The sequence below is a fragment of the Bacillus rossius genome, chromosome 16, assembly GCF_032445375.1.
Source record: "Bacillus rossius redtenbacheri isolate Brsri chromosome 16, Brsri_v3, whole genome shotgun sequence".
Lineage (NCBI taxonomy): Eukaryota > Metazoa > Arthropoda > Insecta > Phasmatodea > Bacillidae > Bacillus > Bacillus rossius.
The window spans coordinates 28,703,222-28,727,060 of NC_086343.1; the positions used below are offsets into that span (position 1 = coordinate 28,703,222).

Genomic DNA, 23,839 nt, shown 5'->3' on the forward strand with positions numbered 1-23,839 from the left:
TCTGACTTTTTCTTGCGAAAAATGGCGCACTATTTTATATTTTATAAAAATACAGGTCAATATTGAGGTTGGTAGTATAACGTAACGTTGCAAACGTTGTAAAGTGATTAAAAATAAAGTTATATTAATTAATTTACAAATTATGTTATAAAAGTACATGGTACGTACGTGTGATAAGAAACATTGTTTTAATTCGGTGTAATCTTGTGATAGTCTACGCTAGCGTAAATAATCTAAAAAAAAAAATCTAACGGCTATTGTGCTTGTTAGTTAAACAGATTGTCAATAGATGGCGCCCGCTTTAAATGGCGCTGCCTTTAGACAAAAGCAAGCTTTAAATCATATGACTTTATTTGGTTTCGTTATGCTTTTTTGATGTGCGTGGTTAATGCTGGAAAGCTATTCAGGGAAAGGTTTACAAATAAATTTCAATTATTGGAGGTAGGTACTGGGAAAACACAAAGCATTAATGCCAGGGTAATAATAATATGGATCCAGTATTACTGCGAACACTATGTTGTAAAAATTTACAATTACCTGCAATTTTATACAAATATCTCCGTCCCATTTGCAAAAAAAAAAATGGTTGTCTGTAAAGTTGTTTTACGGGCGATAGTTTAACGTGACATCATAATAAAAATTGATGAAATTATTGCATACTTTTATGAATAAAATTGAATCATTTTTATTGAATTATCAATATTTTGTATGGATACAAAGAAGTAGTGAAATGAAATCTACAATTTAATTGATAAATTTACTTTTATTTGCACTTATTAATTCAAATATTTTTATTACTTTAACGAAGAGATTATTTTAACTATAACTTTTATACATGTTTGCTATTTAACTTCTTCCAATCTGTGTTATTCTGTTAAGGATAGGACGATAATAGGAAAAGTAGGAAACGAATGGGAATGTTTCAAGTTTAATGTGCCTCGAAAAAGTCAAATCGATGGTTGTTCCAATCGAGTGGAAGAGAGATAGATGCGGCGCAAGCGTACAATGAGAGTAACGGGATACAGTGTAACGGGACAATGTGAATAACGGGACATTTTTTTCTTGCGTGCAGCCAGCGTTCATCGATTTATTAGACGTTGCCACGTCAAAAAATACAGTGTGCTGTCTCTCGTGCTTGAGGGACTACCTCGAGCGCTTCAAGTGGAATTTCACGTTTCAGAAATCCCCTTCAACTATTGAACAAAATGTTCAGTAGTCAACTTGAACGGCAAAACTAAACAATAAAATGCACGATGAAGGTTCCGCTCTTATCACACGTAAAGTTACAAACGATTCACATAAAATAAGAGTTGATTATGGACAAAAAAATGTTTTACCTTTATCTGTGAGCTTGTGCAGACTGCCAAATGTGACTCAGGTCATTATCACCATACTTGCAAATTTTTAATCCAGGTGTTTAAGATATGTTATAATAGATGATCTTGCCTTGTAAATTATCCAGTATTACCCAGCATATTTAAAGATAAATCGTTTGCACGCCACTTAAATAACGATTACTACCTAATTGATACGTATGTTGCACTCGCAAAATGTGTATAATCTGTGTCACGTAACTTGTCTCAAATTTGACAGTTCTGGAAAGTAGTACGAAAGTAGTAGTGGTAGTTTTTTTTCTGCCACTGTTGTTACAGCAACAGTGTTTGTAAGCACATCGTGCGATGCCTTGCAAGTTTTGTGCTGCGTTTGAGAACTGTCAAATTTTAGACGAATTACGTGACTGTAGAAAAATTTATTTTCTGTGGCCTTCAGATGCCGTAGTTCACAGTTAAAGACGTTGGTGTTTTATTAACGTCACAACGTCTAATAAATCGATGAACGCCGGCTGCACGCACGAAAAAGTGTCCCGTAACGCATATTGTCCCGTTACGCTGTGTTCCGTTACGCTCTTTGTACGCTTGCGCCGCATCTATCTCTCTTCCACTCGATTAGAACAACCATCGATTTGACTTTTTCGAGGCACATTAAACTTGAAACACTCCCATTCGTTTCCTACTTTTCCTATCATCGTCCTATCCTTAACAGAATAACACAGATTGTAAGAAGTTAAAATAGCAAACATGTATAAACGTTATAGTTAAAATAATCTCTTCGTTAAAGTAATAAACATATTTGAATTAATGAGTGCAAATAAAAGTAAATTTATCAATTAAATTGTAGATTTCATTTCACTCCTTTGTATCCATACAAAATAGTGATAATTCAATAAAAATGATTCAATTTTATTCATAAAAGTATGCAATCATTTCATCAATGTTTTGTTATGACGTTGTCACGTTAAACTATCGTCCGTAAACCGACTTTACAGACAACCAATTTTTGTATTTTTATCTGGCACTCGATAGTGCCCTTGAAACGTTTCGTCCCACGTGACTTCTCGTCCCGTGAAAAATGGTCGTGGTTTCAACAGTGACAGACAATAAACAATGTCCCAATAAGAACCGGCCCTTAAGACAGCGATTGCTTTCGTTTCCAATCACTGCTGTTGTCGGGTGGATGTTTTTTTCCCATCGGTCGATCGCCGGACACTTCCATCAGGGCGTGGCGAGTTGTGGAAAAAGGGCGTAAATTAACGCGATAAACGCCGAAGTGAATCTCTCTCTCGCGTGACGCAGGCTATCGTTCTTCCGCATCGAGATCGTGCATCGACGCTCAGCGGTCGAGATATTGTAGCTTTCTCGAGAGTGGTGTGGCGATGTGAGGGACGGCGAAGACGTAAAACGGCCTGGGCGTGAGAGAGAAACCATTAATTTGCGAGCGGCAGTTGAATTAACCAAGGCGATCGAACCTTGACTCGGCCGATTATGACCAACTATATGTTTTTCATAGTATGCGACGTACTGTTCTCGTGAAAACTTTTGTAAAGGCTAGTTTACGATAGAAAACTTAACGAATGAACGAAAACTTTCCGAGACTACCTTAATGTCAAAACACTGTAGCACCCGTCTGTGTTTCGTGATTGGGTGAGTTTCTTTCAATCAAATGTCTGCTTAAGAAATACCAATCACAGTCTATCAGTACGGAATGAAACGTACTCTGATTGGCATGTTAAAATAGGGCAATTGTTTCGCTCGTAGATGGCCGCCAATTTTAAGAAAGAAACCGAAATGTGTTGTATAGTGAGCGTTCAGATTTTTTTTCGCGCTAAATTCCTGCCCCTGACAATAAGTATTGTCCCGTGTGGGAACTACAGGTCCGAAAAGATAGCCCTATTAATAGGGCCATGCAAATTTCGCGAAAAGATTCCGAGATTAGTTATAAGTAGGTATAGGAAAAATTCGCGGGTTCATTGACCTGCAGGATGAACTCCATAGTTCTACGTACACTCGGTCAAATGCCACCCACCCATTGGGCTGTCTTGTGAGACGTCCCAACGTAGCAGCCTGTGATTCGATAAAGCTTTGGTCGGTCGTTTCTAATTGGCCCAGAGTCATCCAGGTGAGTTGTGAGCCAATAGCAGAGGCAAAACTAAGGTGTAACTATTTGTATTTTAGCTTGTCGCGAAATGAACCCGCGAATTTTTCCTATCCCTAGTTATAAGTAGAGACCGGAAAAATTCGCGAGTTCATTTCGCGATAGGCTAAAATACAAATAGTTATACCTCAGTGCTGCCTTTGCTATTGGCTCACAACTCACCTGGATGACTCTGAGCCAATGAGAAACACCCAACCAAAGCTGTATCGAATCACAGGCTGCTACGTTGGGACGTCTCACAAGACAGCAGCCAATGAGTGGGTGACATTTGGCTGTGTGTACGTAGAACTATGGAGTTCATCCTACAGGTCATTGAACCCGCGAATTTTTCCGGTCTCTAGTTATAAGTTAAAACACTGTAGCATCGCCTGTGTTTCGTGATTGGGTGAATTTCTTTCAGGCGCATGTTGATTGTTACAACACCAATCACAGTAATCCAGTGACGAAGCAAACGCATCCGGAGTGGCTCGGTCAAAAAAAGAAACGACTTCTCTCGCAGACGGCCGCCAATCACAAGGAAGAAACCTCTGGTGCGGGTATACCTTGTTGCAATCTAATAGGCGTTCAGATTTATTCGCGAAAATTGCCTGCCCCTACCTATTAATTAACCAGAGCTTTATTTGTTAACTAATAATTACACTAGTACCTAAATTACAACAGTCTGGGTGACTGACCACAAACTAATTACAGTTTAATGAATCCACTCACTATTTACTCTCCCCACTGGAGATCGGCTCGACAGTGGTTCTCCCTAACGCTCGTCTCTCACCGCGCACCTCTGTCCCTTCACACTGCCTCGCACCACTCGCTCGTCGTGACACCGCGCCGTGACTCCACTCTCCGTCTCTCGTCGCCCGCTATCGCTCGCCAAGGTCGCTCTTCCACTTCGCTGGTACTGTTCCGAGGATTCGCCGGTGTCGCCACCAGCCGCAGGGCGGTCCCTCCTTGTACACCCCTGGGTTCGACCCGCGGACATGTCATCGGAGCTCCTGACTCGACGCTCGAAGCTCCAAGAACAGTGGCGTCCTAGTTGCGCCACTTCGAGCGACGGTGCACTCGGAACCCTCCAGGCTTCCCAGTCTCCGCGCGCTGGATGTGGTTGTCAGAAAGCAGTCCGCGGGTCGTATTTCAAGGACAAGCCTGCTTTTAACTGCTAAACCTTAAAATACTCAATCATAAGTGAGACTTAAGAAATTGTTTTAAGCAATGTTAGTGGCTTATTTTTATCTTTTAGACTTTACATTGCGATTTTTGTATATTAATTATTAGAGACTGGAAAAATTCGCGGTTTGAATGACCTCTAGGATGGACTCCACGAACCTTTATGTAGGCGGGAATATTACACCAGCTCATTGGCTACTGACTCGTGACACCTGCTAACTGGGATGCTTATGATTCGATACTTCTTACGTTGAGGGCCATTCATTGGCTCACAGTCCTTCAGGCAAACTGTTTTCCAATCACTGAAGCGGCAATAAGTTACACGCACTTCGATTCTAGCCTATCGCGAAATGAACCCGCGAATTTTTCCTGTATCTATTAATTATGTTTCTGTAATGGTGTTATGGAATTTTCAGTTGTGTTCATACGCCGGCCTAGTGCAGAATTTTTTTCGTGTTCAATTAAATAAAATTATAAATTGATATATTTGGTCGGTAAGTCACGATGGAAGGAATTGCACAGGCTGTAATAAAGGCTTCAACTATAACTGCTGCCTGTGTCTAGGGTTCCTATGCGGAATAACCTATCTCTAGCGGCAGGTATTTTTTCGCTGGGAAAAAAAATTGTGAACGCTCTTCAGACTGCAATAAGGCGTGTCCGCCACAGAGATTTCTTCCTTGTGATTGGCGGTCGTCTGCGAGAAAACGCATCGCCTCAGGACGCTTTAGCTTCCGCACAAAATTGCTGTGACTTACGTCGAAAGAAGACGGGTGTCTGAGAGATACGTGACTTTCTTTCCGCTATTAGATTAAACTGAGTAAATATCTGGTGACAAGATTTGTAATTAAAAACAAAACGCAGGAGAGGTATCGTGATAAATTCACAGGGATAGTTAGTTCTTAACATTTTAGTGACAAGAGAATGAAATATCTATAATGGCGTATAATGGCATATGACCTTGAGGACTTTTTCATACTATAACAATTTTCCGTCATTTTGATTTAAAAATTACTTGTGTAAGAAAATTTGATGGTGTGTGACGTCACCGAAACGTCATCACTTATTTTATGAAATATTGGATGACAGCCTCTTCCCTCAAATATTTTAGTTTAGTTATGTTATAAATATTGTATGATATTTAATGATTCAAATATTTGGCTTGGATTTCAGATTAAGATATGGTTTAAATAGTTAGCTTAAAAAATTTTGCTGTTGATGCTTAACCTTTTTTTTTTTTATGTTTTGATGAATACCGAACTAGTTTACAGAAGAAAACGTACTAGTAAACATTTTAGAATTTGATAGCTTCTGGAGTAATGTAGACTGGATAATTTTGGATGAAAATGTCCGTATTTGATAGTGAATAAACATTTAGATAAATTATTTTAAAATTATGTTAGTGTTTAAGTTTTCTCCAGTGACCAAACCTGATATTAAGGAGCTTTGATAGTGTGAGATACTCTATCAAGAAAGAAGATACCGTCCAACTTTACTTAAAATAGTCTTTGAGCATACATTTCGAAGCGAACACGATTTGAGTCATAATTTAGTTCTAACAAACAGATTCTACAACAAATTTGGTGGTGTCAAAGGACCCTTGGCTATGTATACGGTTGTAAACATCGTTACGTAATAAATACACAGTTAAAAATTTTCACCTTTAAATTTACGAATAAAACTGATTGTAAATTATCTTGTGATATTCGTAAATTTACGGGTCAAAGGTTCACTTACTTAAAAAGAAAAATAAATAGAATAATCTTGGAGCATTAAAGAAACCGTAAAAACCCCTGCGAAGTCAACAGGAAAACATATTTTCCTTTCTTCTGCTTGCGTTTTTTTTATTATCGTGTTTATAAAGGAACAAGTAACTCGGCCGATTGAGTCAGGCGTAGTCATATTAATCGGAACTGGCAATAGAACACTTCGTTTGTTTGAGGTGCGATGTCCGTTGACAATTCCGTAAATCTGCTGCAGTTTCGGGTCGTTACCACAACGCCGAACGTACAATAACACCGAATACCATAACGCCGAATGCCAAATTTACCGCAACGCCGACAGCTGGAAAACTGCTGTGTACCACATCGCCGAAATACAATAACGCCGAAAAATGTTGCTGCAGGAAGGGGGGGCCACAGGAGCAAAATGAAAAAACAACTGAATGAATTTGTGTGCTAACCTTACCTAACCTAACCTTTGTGGCAGTCCTGCAATGACATTTTTCGGCGTTAGTGTATTTCGGCGTTGTGGTGTTGTAGTCAATTTGGCATTCGGCTTTATGGTTTTCGGCGTTATTGTACGTTCGGCGTTGTGGTGTGTCCCCTGCAGTTTCTGACAGCGTAATTTCGACGACGGTGATGCGCCGACTGCGTCCTGAGAAGAATCCCGCTGCGGGGGGGGGGGGGGGGGGCTTCTCCTCGTCTTGTGGTCAAGTGGGCCGGGCCGGATGACGGCGCCGGAACCAGCTTCCGGCCGGCTGTTTGTCGAGATCCTTCCGGTTTCTCTTCCTCGCGGAACACGCGATGACGCGCATTCCCCCCCCCCCCCCATCCTCCTCCGCCGCCCGGCGTCTGGACCAAGCGCGGCTCCAGAAGGGGGGCGGTGGGGGCGATAGTGTATATTTATGTTTACTTAAATATTTAATTTCGTATGTTAAACTTTTATCTCGTCAAAAGTTGCATGGAGCTACTAAGGTTTTGTATTTGAAACCTGTAGTTTTTAAATAATTTTCCAAGGTCAATATATGACCACTTTCATTTTTTTGCAACTACGACCTTTCTTTGTGCGATAGCCCGTCATAAATAATTGCTTGTTGTATGTATACACAGAACAGCAATTTTGTCATCCCTCCCGAAAAGTCATCCTGAAGCCGACATTGGTCTGGACGTGATGTCGCGACATCCAGGTGCGCGGTGCGGGAACCACAAAGGTCGAGAATCTATTTAACGTGGACATTCGCGTGTTTAGTATTGCTACGATTTGAATAATGTTGTGGGGGAACTGGGTTACGTAAGGGATAGCCCAATTAGGTTTCATTACAGTTTTATTGATCACTAGGGCCATGCATATTTCGCGAAAATATTCCAAGACTAGCTGAAAGTTGAAACACTGTATCATCGCATGTGTTTCGCGATTGCGTGAGTTTCTTCCGGGTACCTACATGACGATTGTTTGAAACACCAATCACAGTAATTCATTGCGGAAGCAAATGATGCGTCCTGAGAGCTCGGTCAAATAGGGCAACGAATTCTCTCGCAGACGGCCGCCAATCACAAGGAAGAAGCCGCTGTTGCAGTCCAATAGGCGTACGGGTTTATTCGCGAAAAAATGCCTGCCCCTAATGATCACTAATAAATAGATACCTGCAAAACTCGCGGATTCATTCGGTGATAGGCTAAAATTCAAACACATATACCTCTTAGATAATATTCCTATTGGCTTACTGTTCATCTGGACGAATCTCAACCAGTTATAAATAAACCCTTAACCAAAGAAGGATCGAATCACAGACAAACCAGCTGAGACGACTTACTAACCAAACACATATACCTCTTAGATAATATTCCTATTGGCTTACTGTTCATCTGGACGAATCTCAACCAGTTATAAATAAACCCTTAACCAAAGAAGGATCGAATCACAGACAAACCAGCTGAGACGACTTACAAGTCGGCTGCCAATGAACTTGCGTTATTTGCCCGAGTGTACAGGGGTATGTGCAATCTATCCTGAAGGCCATCGAAACCGCAAATTCTGCAGGTCTCTACTAATAAATAATTTTACTTAAAAATACCTAATCACCAATTACTCACACTTAAAAATGTTTCTTCCCAAGTCACTCGGTGTCTGTCAAGTTCTCACAGACCGCACTCCTCGCGGAACTCCGTCGCCGAAAACTACAGTAGCTATGTTATACGGTGCGAGGCGTCGTTACGCATAATCCTGTGACACGAAACGGTGTCCACCGCGTCATCCATCCGTTCAAGCGCATCCGTGTCAAAACTAAATGTCACGTCCTGTAGACACACCAGAAGACTAGTTCATCGGTAGCCATGAGCGCAGGTCAACTTTATAGCCGCCACCTTCATTTTTATACGCCAGGTAAGAAGAGAAAGTCACCTCGTTGGTGGATGTCAAAAGTATATTTACACGTACGGTGGTTCGAGAATGTTTGGCTGATTTGAAGTTCAAGCGGTAAGTGGAACTTTACGAAAATGCGTCCGGAGGAATTAGATTTTTTTTGTTTGTTCATTTGGGTCGGAAAAAAATGAATAATAATTAGAGACCCGACAAATTCGCGGGTTCAATGACCTCCAGGATAGACTCCAATATTCTCTACACACTCGGGCAAATGCCAACTATTCATTGGCTGCTGACTTGTGAGTCGTCTCGACTGGGTGGCCTGTGATTCGACACTTCTATGAGTGGAGGTCTCTAATTGGCCCATCAGTCCTCCAGATAAACAGTGAACCAATGACAGAAGCAGCACTAAGGTATAATTATTTGAATTTTAGCTTAACACAAAATGATACCCGCGAATTTTTCAGGTCCCTAGTAATAAGGTCAGTGTCTAAAGTTTTGTGTGACGAAACTTACGGATAATAGTTTATGAAGAAGCATTACGTTTTTTGTCTTCGTTTCCCCGCCGCGCGATGTCGCAACTCACAGTCGCCAGGCCAGAGACACACGTGCGCTGTGCCTCGCCGCCCCCCGGCTGCAGGTGGCGGTTCGGCAGCACCGCCCCCGGGGGCCGGCTGCGTTGAGAGCCAGGGGGCGGGACCCAGGGACCCAGCTGGGACCCGGCTACCTGGCTGCCCGCCGCCGCGCTGAATATTCATGACCCGCACTTTCTCCCCGTCGACCGCCGTGCCAGCTCTGGTACTTCTCATACATGCTTGGTACCTTCACCTAGTACTTTTTTTCATCCAAAATTCTCTAGGAGAACATTAATCAAAGCTGTTGGGTTCCCCCTTTAAAAAGAAATGAGCAGCTACGAAAATAACATTTTCAGCAGTAAAATTAAAATTAATTAAATTAAGAAACACATTAAAAAAATCCTTTTGTTAAATAGACTACTTAGTTTGGACTTACGCCATTGCTATTTTGCACTGTATGTCGTATAGATAGGGCCATGCATATTTCGCGAAAAGATTCCCAGACTAGATGAAAGTTAAAACACTGTAGCATCATCTATGTTTCGTGATTGGGTGAGTTTTTTTCAGGTACGTGTCGACTGTTAGAACATCAATCACAGTAATTAAGCGCGGAAGCAAACGCGTCATGATTGGTTAGTTCAAATAAGGGAACTACTTCTCTCGCAGACGGCAGCCAATCACAAGGAATAAACCTCTGGAGCAGGGATAACTTGTTGCAATCTAATAGGCGTTCAGGTTTTTTTTCGCGAAAAATGCCTGCCCCTACGTATAGAAAACCCGTAAATACGGACAAAGAAATATGTAAACACCAACACACTGGAAACAAGTCAGCACAGAGAATTCTGTGGAAGAAATTAGAACAGTATCACAGCACAGGCGAACACAGTTGGGCTTACAACAAAGAGACAGTTTCAACAAATAAAAACACGGAAAAAAACAGACAGGCAACATCTTCGGACAACACACCGACAATGCAGAGACGCACACGCGAACACTGTGATGACATTAAACATGTTTCCTGACAACACAATGACGACAGCACGGACGAACTGTCTTTCAGAGACAAAACCATTTTGCGACGTTTCGGGAACTGAGATATGTGCCCGTCGTCAGGACAAACTGACTGAAAGAACGTAAATAAACTACTTTTAACTAAAAAAAAAATTTGGTTGTCTGTAAAGTCGGTTTACGGACCATAGTTTAACGTGACGTCATTACAAAACATTGATGAAATGATTGCATACCTTTATGAATAAAATTGAATCATTTTTATTGAATTATCGCTGTTTTGTATGGATACTAAGAAGAAGTGAAATGAAATCTACAATTTAATTGATAAATTTACTTTTATTTGCACTCATTAATTCAATTATTTTTATTACTTTAACGAAGAGATTATTTTAACTATAAAGTTTATACATGTTTGCTATTTAACTTCTTCCAATATGTGTTATTCTGTTAAGGATAGTACGATAATAGGAAAAGTAGGAAAAGAATGGGAGTGTTTCAAGTTGAATGTGCCTCGAAAAAATTAAAACGATGGTTGTTCCAATCGAGTGGAAGATAAATAGATGTGGCGCAAGCGTACAATGAGCGTAACGGGACACAGCGTTACGAGACAATGTGCGTAATGGGACACTTTTTCGTGCGTGCAGCCAGCGTTCAACGATTTATTAGACGTTGTCACGTCAAAAACCAAGTTAGTAACTGTATAGTTATTCCACTCAACTAGCACCACTCAGTGCTCGCTCGTGAGCGACTTTAAGTTTAAATCACGCAAATCGGTTCATTACTTTAGGAGTTAAGCTCTCACTGACTTACATTCGACGCTTCTCACCGACGCTCATTACGTCATCACTGCAAATGTTAACCGGGTGAGTCATACGTAGAGACCGGAAAAAATCGCGGATTCATTTCGCGATACGCTAAAATACAAATACACATACCTTTAAGCTACTTTTGTTATTGGTTCACTGTTCATTCGGACGACTCTGGGCCAATGGGAAACACTCAACCAAAGAAGTATCGTATCACAGGCAGACCAGTTGAGACGACTCACAAATCAGCAGCCAATGAACAGCCGTTATTCTCCCGAGTATACTGAGGACTTTGTAGTCTATCCTGAAGGTCATCGAAAACGCCAATTTTTCCAGTCCCTAGTCATACGTAACTACCACGAGCAAAGTCTGCTCTAGTAAGATATATTTACTTCAACTCTGTATCCCTCATAGTTCACGAGTTTTAAGTGGTGTCGTAATCTCAGCCGAAGTGACACCCAGATTGAGATTAAATACATTCATATTCCTGTCGGAAATTCTTGTCAAAAATTGGAATACTATTAACTATGGCTTTTACTGTTTCAGAATAACAAATTTTAATGAAATAAAATTAATTCTTCGTTGTATTTTCTCGTGATTGAAAGCCCTGTGAAACTTTAAATATTATTATGTAACCGTTTAATGTATAATTAATTTAATTCATATAAAAATATTGTTCCAAATATTTAACATTACATACAAATCATTAAACGTGTCAAGTATGAGAATTGCAAGCGGAGGCCCTAAAAATTACAAGTAGAGTTTAGGCTTTTTTTCTTTTGATGTTTCATTGTTAGTTCAGTTGTTTTACGTTTTGAGTTAATTTATAAGAGCTGAAACACTTATCAATATGCCTTGCCCTTTCGGACTACAGAAATTATGCAAAACTAAAGATGTTGGTATCGGCAACAAGGAAAGCAGTAATTTGTACAACGCAGAAAACTCCTAACCGTTCCTTGCCACAGTCACGCTGTGTAGAAAGAATGAATGCCAAAGAATGAATCCAAAGAATGGATCTACATGCGTTGTTTAATCGCCAATGGATCTACATGCGTTGTTGAATCGCCAATGGATCAACATGCGTTGTTTAATCGCCAGTGGATCTACATGCGTTGTTTAATCGCCAATGGATCTACATGCGTTGTTGAATCGCCAATGGATATACATGCGTTGTTTAATCGCCAATGGATCTACTTGCGTTGTTTAATCGCCAATTGATCTACATGCGTTGTTTAATCGCCAATGGATCTACATGCGTTTTTTAATCGCCAATGGATCAACATGAGTTGTTTAATCGCCAGCGTGGGATTGTTTAAAACTCTTTCAGAAAAAAAAATTCAATTTTATTTAGCATTTTAAAATTAAAATGAAAAAATTCTGACGATTTTAAAGGGCCAGATAAAAATTAGCTTTTTTTTTTTTTTTTTTAAAGAAACTAAACCGTATCGCACAGCAGTCAGTAAAATTGACTTTAAACCAAAAATGTTCCAGTTTTATATTACATTTCATTCTCCTGTGCAAAAAAAAAAAGGTTAAAAACTTTTTGAGCTAATTATGCTAGAAGGATGCGAAAGATCCGCCACTGGAAAGTCGGCAAGTTTAGCCGCGTGTAACGTAAATATAAAATGATGACCTGGGATGGGACATGCACCCTTAAGAGGCCCGCCTCTTCAGGGGTGTATGTATGTTAGTGAGGCGGGATGATAAGCGCGACGCTCGCTGGTGCTTCTAGCGCTGTGTCTCCTCTGGACTAGCGCGCAGTCTTCTCGTCGTCACAGGATAACTGCGAGATCTGAGCGGTGACCGTAACATTACATGGCGGAGAAATGAAGATAAAGGTGTAATGCAAGTCCCTTAAGTGCTTTCAAGAATCCGTACCGGTTGTTTTACGCCTAAAAATTACTCTGAAAACATGCGTTTTAGCCATTTTAACTCTGCTAAAAATACAGTTTAAAAACTTAATCCGAAATCAAAAGTACTTTTCGGCCCTCGGCGAACTCTTCAAATGCTTTGCGTAAGCAGACCCCACTCGGATATCTTGAGTGATTTTGGATTCGCCTTGTTTTTTCCTGAAGCTCTCCGCACCGTCTGTGTGCCCGGGTGGGCGGGGGCCTGAAGGATGCTGGCCTCAGGAACAGTCGCCAAGGATCCTCACGGACCCGCCGATGCTGTCCCTCGCGTCCTTGACTCCTCCCTCGTGGCCTTGGAGGGCTCGTGGCGTCACGATGTAGTCAAACTGTGACCACAGTCAGTAGTTGAATCAGCGAGCTGCTGTCCAGATTTCTTCTGTGTGCTTATTATTGTAAATTTATCTACTTATATGGGTGCAGATGAAGTAGGGCCTACAGCTTGGAAATAGATCGCGAGATATCTGTCAAAAAAAAAACAAGTGACCGCCGCCGAAAAATATGTATTGCTTTATTTAAACACCAGGTTGTGTTTGCGTCTGAAGAATTTGGACATCCTTTCACGGCTAGTTCATCAGTTGATGCATCCTTTATGTTAAATGACCCTTTGGTTAAGGTTACTTCAGTATATGGCGCGTTTTTAATACATATTCGGAAACCGCAATATTAGAACTTTTTTTTTTTTTTTTTTTTTTTTTTTAGATTTTCGTTAATATCTTGGTTTCAAAAATCCATTTATATGTATTAAGTTATGAAACGCTCTAATGAACTTGGGGTGAGAGTAGTTTATCGAGGTATACGTACGTACATTATTTTAAAAAATAGTACTAAAGGGGCATGCGTGGTTATGGCGTCAAAAATAGGCTTAACTACTGCTTATTGTAACAAAGAAAGTCAATTTTTTTACCCTCGCTTTATACGTTGTTACCAACGGATATCGTTCGCTAAAGACCGGAAAAATTCGCGGATTCATTTCGTGATAGGCTGAAATTCAAACATGTGTACAATTCTGCTGGTTCTGCTATTGGCTCGCAGTTTAACTGGAGCTCTCTGGGACAATGAGAGACTATCGACCAAAGAAGCGTCGAATCACAAGCTACCCAGTGGAGACGTCTCAAAATTTAGTACCCAATGAACACGCGTGTTTGCTTGAGAAATGCAGAGGATAATGGAGACTATCCTAGAGGTCATTGAATCCGCGAATTTTTCCGGTCCCTATCTTTCGCTATAGTCCTTGCCATATCCTTACTCATATTTTGGCGTTATCAACAGTAGAACCAATGGTGTGCGTGGTTTCTTGGCTTGTGAGCTTCGGCGGCTTCGAGAGCCAAGGTTCCGCCGACGTTTTGATCGACGTTGTAATTGCCATCATCAGGGTAGCATCCCTCCAATCCAAAAAACTTCAGACAGTGGTCGCGAAAAACCAGCGATTTTTGTTGACGGTGAGAGTGAATCCTTCAGCCACTGCTGCTCTGTCAACAGCGTTTGTGAACAACCAGAGGCGTTAGCAGGGCACCGCGCCTTCCATTTTATTATCGACGCAAATGTTTGTCTTGTCATTAAATTGTAGACCCCTATTCAATTTATAACGTGAACTTAACTTATTCGAATTTCAGTAAGAATATAAAAATTTCATGAGCTAAATTAACAAAACCATTATCAATATTTAAGTTCCAGGCGGGCTAAAAATGTTGTTTTAATGAGTTCATTTTTAAAATTTTTACGAAGGATGGCTCATGAACTGTTATTTTTCTCTGAGGGCTATTCCATTAAACCCCCCTCCCCCCCCCCCCCACACACACACACACATACATTGAGTAAATTTTAGATTTTAGTTTGGTAGATTTTAAGTAGTTACGCGCATAGAAGATGCAAATTAGTCCATATCATTATTAACTAATGATTTATACCGCCGTACAGTCCATCCCGGCAACAAATTCCTATAGACATGCAAAATTCGCGTTATTTTTTAGTTCTGGGATGAACTCCACTCACTTGTTCACAAACAAGTCGGTGTCGAGTGTCCATTGGCTGCTGCCACACTTCACCTGCCGGCCGAATTGCATGTGATTGGGTCCTTTGACTTTTGTAATGTTATTGGTTTGCTGTCCTTCGGAGCATGGCAGGGCTACCCATGGTTCATCGATAGGGACACCTGTATTTCGCGATTTCATTTCATGTCAAGGTATTTCACAAAACACTGTAGCTTTTTCTAAGAGTCATGGCAAATTGTGAGGGTGCAGCAGTACGGTGACCACATTCTCATTGGCCCCGTCAAGAGCGGGACGACACCTCTCACCGACCTCAGCTAATAACCAAAGGAGAAAAGCTACAGTATTTTGTGAAATACCTTGACACGAAATGTATTCGCGAAATACAGGTGTCCCTATTCATTGAGAACACAGTTGAAGTGTATACCGGTATAAATTCTAGCCTCTCTCTAAATAATAATGCGAATTATATATTTCTATACGAATTCCGCGTTTCGTTTGCCTTCCTCGGAAAGTATCTTAACTTCCGCTTCCACCATCTTCCAACAAAGTTGGTTGTATTATTATTGAGGGTTACGACAACGAAACCATCATTAGCGCAGCCATTTTTTTTTCTTCAGTTTGGTTTGCTTTAGTTTACATAACATATCTTGTATAAAGGACAGGTAATATAATAAGTTTGGTGTTTGAAGGAGTCAGCCAATCAGAAACGTGCCCACCGATGACGGAAATGGCTTCTGTTTCCGTCTCGACGAATATTTAAAATGGCGATGAATAAATACTATATCAATGTTATCAATGTTATTATGAATGTCTAATTATTGATAAAACGATCGCAGGACAAAAGTTTTATCAGCCAATGATTATTAATGTTGTTTATTGCAAATATTTTTTAACAGTTAAGGAATGCACAAAACTAATAAGTTGATGCATCATTTTAATTTTAAATAAAAATTAAATTGAAACTTTTGAACTAGCTTAGTCCTTGATAGTGACATGATAAAAATATTTTTGATGCTATCTGCCCAAAATTATTTAATGGTGAAATTGAAAGCCGTATTTAGTGCAAATTAATCCTCAAACTTTGTTAAACTGCGCAAGAAAAGCAAGACGCAAAATGTTTTATAACGACGTTTTCAAGTATTCGTTTATAAACTACTCAAGACACAAAACTGCAATACAAGCATGGGCCAACTTTCTACTTCTTGCAATTCGACTTGCATTTCCACCTTATATGTTTAAGTGAAGTGTTTCGAAAAAATTTTAAATATGCAGACGTAATCTGTAAGCACAGAAGGATACGATCACATTTCCTCTCCAAACGCATCACTTTTACACTTATTAAACTACCGCACAGGAAGCCAATGATTTTGATTGGATGACGGAGATACACCCGCATACCTTCCTTTCCCCTAAATCCTAAAACATCGTTAAAAATCTAGCATACCCATCACCAAAAAGTATTTGAAAGCAAACAGCAAGCAAATATTATCTATCCCTCCCCCTTCGTCACCCGAAATGAGTAAGCTCCTGTTTTAAATCTAATTTATAAGAATTTTTCATTCTTCCGTACAAAACATTTTTTTCTTTTACGAATTGAAGCCCAAATAATATTGTTTATACATTTGTAGGTATAGTTTCAAGTAGAAAGATTTGTGACGTCTTGCGAAATGCGTGTTTTTATAAAATACCGTGTTGCGTCCTTCAGTGGCGTAGCCAGGATTTGTGTATGTGGGGGGGGGGGGGGGGGGGTTAAGAAGCATGGCTCCTCCGTATTAAAGTGGGGGGTCCGGGGGTCCTCCCCGGGGAAAATTTGGATTTTAAGGTGTAAAATTGTGCTATTTTAGCAGTTTTCGGTACTTAAATTTAAATATTGTAATGGTAAAAACTTTTATTAATTTTAATATGAAATTTGTTTGAGTGATGAATAAGAAATTAATTAAAGATTTGGTGCTAAGGGGGGGGGGGGGGTTTGAACCCCTAACCCCCCCCCCCCTCCCTGGCTACGCCCCTGGCTTCCTTTAACTAGGAACCCTTTCCCTTATTTTACTACGAAATTCGTAAAATAGAGGAGCCACCGTGGCCTCCGCACAAGGCGCTGCAGCTAGTTGCGCGCGCTGCCGCCGCGCGGCGCCACTGCGGGCCTGGAGGTAAAGTAGTGGCGGAGCGTGTTTTGAGGGTTGATGTCGCCGGGCGGCTTGCTTGTTGTCAGTGCGCGCCCCGCCTCGCGCCGGCCACCACGTGATACTGGGAGGTCTTCACCACCCTCTTGTTCACCCGCAGGCGGTGGAGTTCGGCGACGATCCGCCGGCCCCGGAGCGAGCCATGGGCGGCTGTCGGAGGGCGTTCCGCTGGAGGTGGCTCGTCGACGCCGTCATCGGCCTCACCGGTGAGTGAATCCTCGTACGTCCAACAGCATCCCCTTGTTCATATCTGAGTGATCCTCGTACGTCACCAGGGCCTGCCGACACGTCCAACAGCCAGGGCCCCCACTTGGCCAGTGCTACCGTTGCTATGTCAACGGGGCCCATGGGCCCTGCGAGAGAAGAAAGAAAAAAATTAAAACAAAAAAGTAGACAATTTTAAATAAATCATAGTAAACAATTAAACAGTAAGGCCTAAATTTAGTTACCGATGAATTATTACACCAGAGTAATATTATTCGGAATATGCCGTGCGTACAGAACGTGTCTGAATCTACAACTGTGAGTAACAAAACCACCACCAATTGACGTGACACCATGTTGACAGTGCAGAACACTTACACTCATTTATTTGCCATTATTCAAAATAAATTTACGTTGACAATCGAAACACTGACTTAAAACTAGTTTTAATGTGTTTTAAATTTAATTGCGAACATGTTAAAAAATTTATATAACTAAAACAATGTACATAAAGGAAAAAAAAAACTTTTTTTTATCTCTGTTAGAAAAAAAAATAGGGGGGGGCGTCATGATTTCGAGCAACGGGGCCCACAGAATGATGTGGGGGGTCTGCAAACAGCAGCCCCTGTTCATCAATGAGTGATTGTTGCAACGGGAAAGATTGATTACAAATATTTTTTATGGACATTGGGGTGCGACTCCATTGTTGGTTTTCACTCAACGTCACAGAGAAACCACAAATATGTACAGACAAGAAAAATGAATACGCCAAAAGCAGCCGATGTTTGAATGCACAGACAGCGCAGAGAATTCCCGTGGAAGGAATAACTCGGAAAAAAAAATCACAGCACAGACGAACATAGAGGGCTGACAGTGACGATACAGTTGTTACAAGAACCTGAAATAAAGACAACACAACTACTTACTGACGAACCCAACGATGATGCAAGAAACAGATAATCTGGAAAACACAACGACAGCAGAGCGACGCACAGGCGAACTTACCGTTGAAACTCAACTTATATTCTGGACAACATAGATGAACACAGTAGACGTCTCAAGACAAGACAGGTGCGGCAGTTGGGAAACTGGTGTCTTTTCCCGTCATCAGGCACGAACTGACTGCATTCACACATTTGAATACCGCTGATTTTGGCTTGTTGACATTTCGTATTTCTTGCCCGTTATTGTGATTCCTCTTGATACACAGTGAAAAACCAACATGAAGTGTTTACATAAAAAATGTTTTAAACAATTTATTCGAAAATTAACACGAATATCAACATTTGTTGTCGAGATTTAAGTCACAGATCGGCTTTAAATGGTTTTGAAATATTTACTTTTCATATTTTCCCGGAAAGGGGACCGGAAACCCCTTTTTCTTTTACTAAAGAGACTATTAAATACCAGCCCTCCCCCCTAATTCCCCAGCTTTCGGGCAAGGCCCTTGTACAAAATAAAAGGGCCCTGCAAATAGTCAAGGGCTTTGCCGTAAACACTCAGAAACCAACACTGGACTACAATAACCCGGTGACATCGTGTGACACTACGTTATTGTTTATTAGTTAATAGTTAAATAATACAATTTATTATCTGGTGATAAAAAATTTCCCACTCCTATTAAGAAATCACAAACACGGGAGGTTTGATTTTACGATAAATTTATATAACAACAAAAATACTGAGAGAGAAAAAATTAATATTTTTTTTCTATTGTTAAGTTGGTGTCATTCATTTTTTTTTTTTTACAAATACATTTTTAATACTGCACTTATAATCTGCCATCAGTTGGACTGGTCAAAAAAAATTAATTTTAAGTGATACATTTCACGGCGGTTGTAGAACACAATACAAACGCTCAGTGTTATCTTAAATACTTTCTTATTGTTAGAGACCTGTAAAATTCGCGGATTCATTCGGCGATAGGCTAGAAGTCAAATGCATATAACTTTTAGATGATTTTCTTATTGGCTTACTGTTCATCTGTACGAATCTCAATCAATTATAAACCCTCAACCAAAGAAGGATCGACTCACAGGTAAACCAACAAGTCAGCAGCCAATGAACTGGCGTTATTTTCCCAAGTGTACAGGGGAATGTGCAGTCTATCCTAAAGGCTATTGAAACCGCGAATTTTTCCGGTCCCTACTTATTGTTTGCAATAAAAATGTTTTCAGCCCCACTTCAAAGACGTATACCAGCCTGAGCTATAGAGGTTTTCAACTTATTTTGTCGTGATGAACCTGTACTCAAAGTATGTCGGTTGAATTCAGATTCACGTGGATATTAAGCTTGGTGAATATCTGTTGAAAATAATTGTGAGAGAACAATAAATTTAAGGCAGGTGTCGTGTTTTAAGATTCAATTTTAGCCCTTAAATTACACGAATTACAAAAATAAAGAAATAATTTCTACACGGCTTATGAGTAGGGGCAGGCATTTTTTTCGCGCAAAAATATGAACGCCTGTTAGAATGCAACAAGGCATACCCGCACCAGCGCAGCGGTTTCTTCCGTTTGATTTGCGCCCGTCTGAGAAAGAAGTAGTTCAAGACGCGTTTGCTTCCCCACCGAATTGCTGTGATTGGTGTTGCTGACAGTATAGATCTACTTGGAATAAACTTGCCCAATCACGAAACACAGACGACGCTACAGTGTTTTAACTTTCAGCTAGTCTCGGAATCTTTTAGCGAAGTACGCGTGGCCCTACTCATGTTCACCCGCGCTATCCTCGGACACACACTCGCAGATCGCCCCGGAGCTTTGAATATATATACTGTATAGAAGTCGCCAGCCCAGGTTAAAATTTCTAATACGGTTTTGAGGTAGTTGGTTAATTCACCGCCGCAATCGCCACCATCTCTAGGCATCGACTTGTAGTGGTCCCTAGCGGATAAGTGTCGAACTCTTCAAACACCCCTTCCCCCTCCCGTTGAACGACGTTGAGCTGCAGTGAATGATGGATGAGGGGTGCGGGGAATGACAGCGGGCGACAGCGCTGCGCTCTAACGTGTAAATAACAACTAAGACGATACAGGGCGTTACGGCAGCGCACTGCAGCGGTGAAGTTCCCAAGCTGCTCATCATACGCTTCTGGAAAACGTAGAGTAAATCCTATCCACTCGCGACTTCTATAAAGTATATATATTCAAAGCCCCGGAGGCAGGTAGGTGTCAGAACATCGCCCGAGTATTCGGCCTGGCTGACAACCAGGGTTCGTACGCCTCCTTCATATCCTTAAAAAGTCCTGAAATTGTCTTTTAATCGAGCAAAAGCCCCTTTAAAGTCCTTAAATTTCACCAAGAATCACCAACAACTCCTTTAATAAAGACTGATAGTTAGGGGCAGGCAATTCTCGCGAATAAATCTGAACGCCTATTAGATTGCAACAAGGTATACCCGCACCAGAGGTTTCTTCCTTGTGATTGGCGGCCGTCTGCGAGAGAAGTCGTTTCTTTTTTTGACCGAGCCACTCAGGATGCGTTTGCTTCTGCAATGAATTACTGTGATTGGTGTTGTAACAATCGACATGGGCCTGAAAGAAATTCACCCAATCACGAAACACAGGGATGCTACAGTGCTTTAACTTATAACTAAAATCGGAATCTTTTCGCGAAATCTGCATGGCCCTACTGATAGAATGCAAGTAATGAATAAATGCCGGGCATTTTAACGTTCTTTTTTTTCCGACTGGGCAGAAGCAACACTTAGCGCATGCGCAGTGCAGTTGGCGAATTTCGGGCTACGAGATTAGGTTCTACGAATAAAAATATTTTTAATTTTTAAAACAATTTTTTTTTTTTTTGTGATTTGCATCTTGCTTGTAAACTGAAAGCGTGTGTTTTACTGTCTTACTTCGAACTTGTCGTGTAATATAAATGTACTATGCTTGTTGGGTTAGATTTGGGTCTTTGAGATAATTATGGATAACAGGGGCGTAACTGTAAGAATTGACCTAACAAAGGAAATATAATTTCTTTTTGCGTTAACTATTCGACGTTTTTATTTTATTGAGGTATTTTGTGATTTTACTAATGGTTTTCTATCTACCTCTTGATAGTGGTGAAGACGATGAAGTAAAGGGGTCTTTAAAAAGTCCTTAATTAAGTTGCACGAGATGGTACGAACCTTGATAACAAGGAAAAGTCAGGGAATTATTTAAATAAATTATTCACGGAATCTTTTTAATGATAAAGTTACTGGAAAATAAACGTTATACAAGACATTCTTTTTTTGTACCGGTTCAAAGTACACATTCTTTATTCCCCCTAACCAACCTGCATCTGTTACAAAACGTTTTCCTCACATTACGTTTTGCTCGTGAGTATATTACCACTACACATTGGCTTCAGTGCTATCGACAGTAGTTCGATAAAAGAATCGATTGTTGCCTGTTGCGCGACAGTGAAGTGTGGTAACGCCTACGATTCACGATTTCATGTTAGAATATATATTTTTTATATAATATTATTGGCGACCTACTAATTTCAGTGGTCGGGGAAAAAAAAATTTAGCTTGCCTGGAAGGAATTTTTGACGTGACAACATCTAATACATCGATGAACGCCGGCTGCGCGCACGAAAAAGGATGATTCATTGTCCTGTTATGCACATTTTACCGTTACGCTTTGTCCCGTTACGTTCATTGTACGCTTGCGCCGCATCTATTTATCTTCCACTCGATTGGAACAACCATCGATTTGACTTTTTCGAGGCACATTAAACTTGAAACACTCCCATTCGTTTCCTACTTTTCCTATCATCGTCCTATCCTTAACAGAATAACACAGATTGGAAGAAGTTAAATAGCAAACATGTATAAAAGTTATAGTTAAAATAATCTCTTCGTTAAAGTAATAAACATATTTGAATTAATGAGTGCAAATAAAAGTAAATTTATCAATTAAATTGTAGATTTCATTTCGCTCCTTTTTTGTATCCATACAAAATAGTGATAATTCAATAAAAATGATTCAATTTTATTCATAAAAGTATGCAATCATTTCATCAATGTTTTGTTATGACGTTGTCACGTTAAACTATCGTCCGTAAACCGACTTTACAGACAACCAATTTTTTACTACAGGTTTGCTAGCCACCCTGGTGTAGATCAGGGATGATGCAGGGACGCCAATCTGTTGGTATCTGTGGTGGAGGGTTGAGGGGGGGGGGGGGAGAGAGAGAGAGCACGTGACTCGATATTTGTGCGCGTGTGGTTAACCGACCTAAGTCACCACTGGATAGGGTGCTTGTGTGCTGTATAATGCCCATCTTTTGGCCTGCATGCTTGTAGTAAGCAGACAACTTTAACATACACAGACATTAGAATTAACGTTTACGTTCATCAACCCCGTCTCACAATTACTACATTGCAAGCAAAAGCGGGTGTACCCCCCCCCCCCCCCCATCAGTGAGGGGGCTTTCTTAATTACAGGGGGGATTGCCCCCTCCCCCCTCGGAATCCGCGCCAGTGCCAGGAATTCTCGCGGATTCAGTGACCTCCAGGCTGGAGTTGATGGTGCTCTTGTTTTTCTCGCTCGCTCATTGGCTGGATGTGTTCGAATCGTCCTCACGTGACGCCACCGACCAGTTGCTCTTTTGGTTTCGTTGTCGGTCCGAAGCTCTTGACCACCGCTTCGCCTCAGGGCCAGTCGAAAAAATTAAAAAAAATTGGTTGTGTGTAAAGTCGGTTTACGGACGACAGTTTAACGTGACAACGTCATAACAAAACATTGATAAAATGATTGCATACTTTTATGAATAAATTTGAATCATTTTAATTTTAATAATAAAAGAATAAATACTTGAAATTATACTAGTAATCAGATTTTTAAAATGCAAGATTAATTAACCTTTATTGCCGAAATTGTTGCTGTAATAAGCAATGAAAACCACATTAACTTTTCACTTCACTTTATAAACAGTCGGGTGGAAGAGAGATAGATGCGGCGCAAGCGTACAATGAGCGTAACGGGACACATCGTAACGGAACAATGTGCATAACGGGACACAGCGTAACGGAACAATGTGTGTAACAGGACACTTTTTCGTGCGTGCAGCCGGCGTTAATCGATTTATTAGACGTTGTCACGTCAAAAATGCTACCCGATTTAAGACGTTGCCAAAAATAAACAAGTTGTGTCCGGAGTTTAATTTTGTCGTTTGCTGGATCCACAAAATTTTCTCTGTGTGTTAATCCAGTTGTAGATGGCGCAGTGTCGGGTTTTCAAAGGTTCTCTGGGAATCCCGGGCAGGTCATGGGGCGGTTCTTTGCCAAAGGCCTTGGGCCAATGGCTTCAGGGTCCACTACGTACGTATGACCATGTCCAAAACCATTTACCCTGTTATGACGCTAGCTCGTTTCCTCCCGTGTAGGCAACCGGTACAGCAAATAATATTTGTTTGAACGTTTCAGTAGTTATGCTTTAAAG

At 40.7% G+C, this 23,839-nt stretch overlaps 1 protein-coding gene across 3 annotated transcripts in view; it reads left to right on the forward strand.

Annotated features, from left to right (window-relative positions):
- LOC134540501 (phospholipid phosphatase homolog 1.2 homolog) overlaps positions 1 to 23,839 on the forward strand; it is a 154,003-nt gene that overhangs the window by 55,602 nt on the left and 74,562 nt on the right. For all 3 annotated transcript variants that reach the window (XM_063383324.1, XM_063383323.1, XM_063383322.1), the window contains exon 2: positions 17,307 to 17,412. In XM_063383324.1, the coding sequence (XP_063239394.1) occupies positions 17,307 to 17,412 (106 nt within the window). The remainder of the gene's footprint in view (positions 1 to 17,306; positions 17,413 to 23,839) is intronic.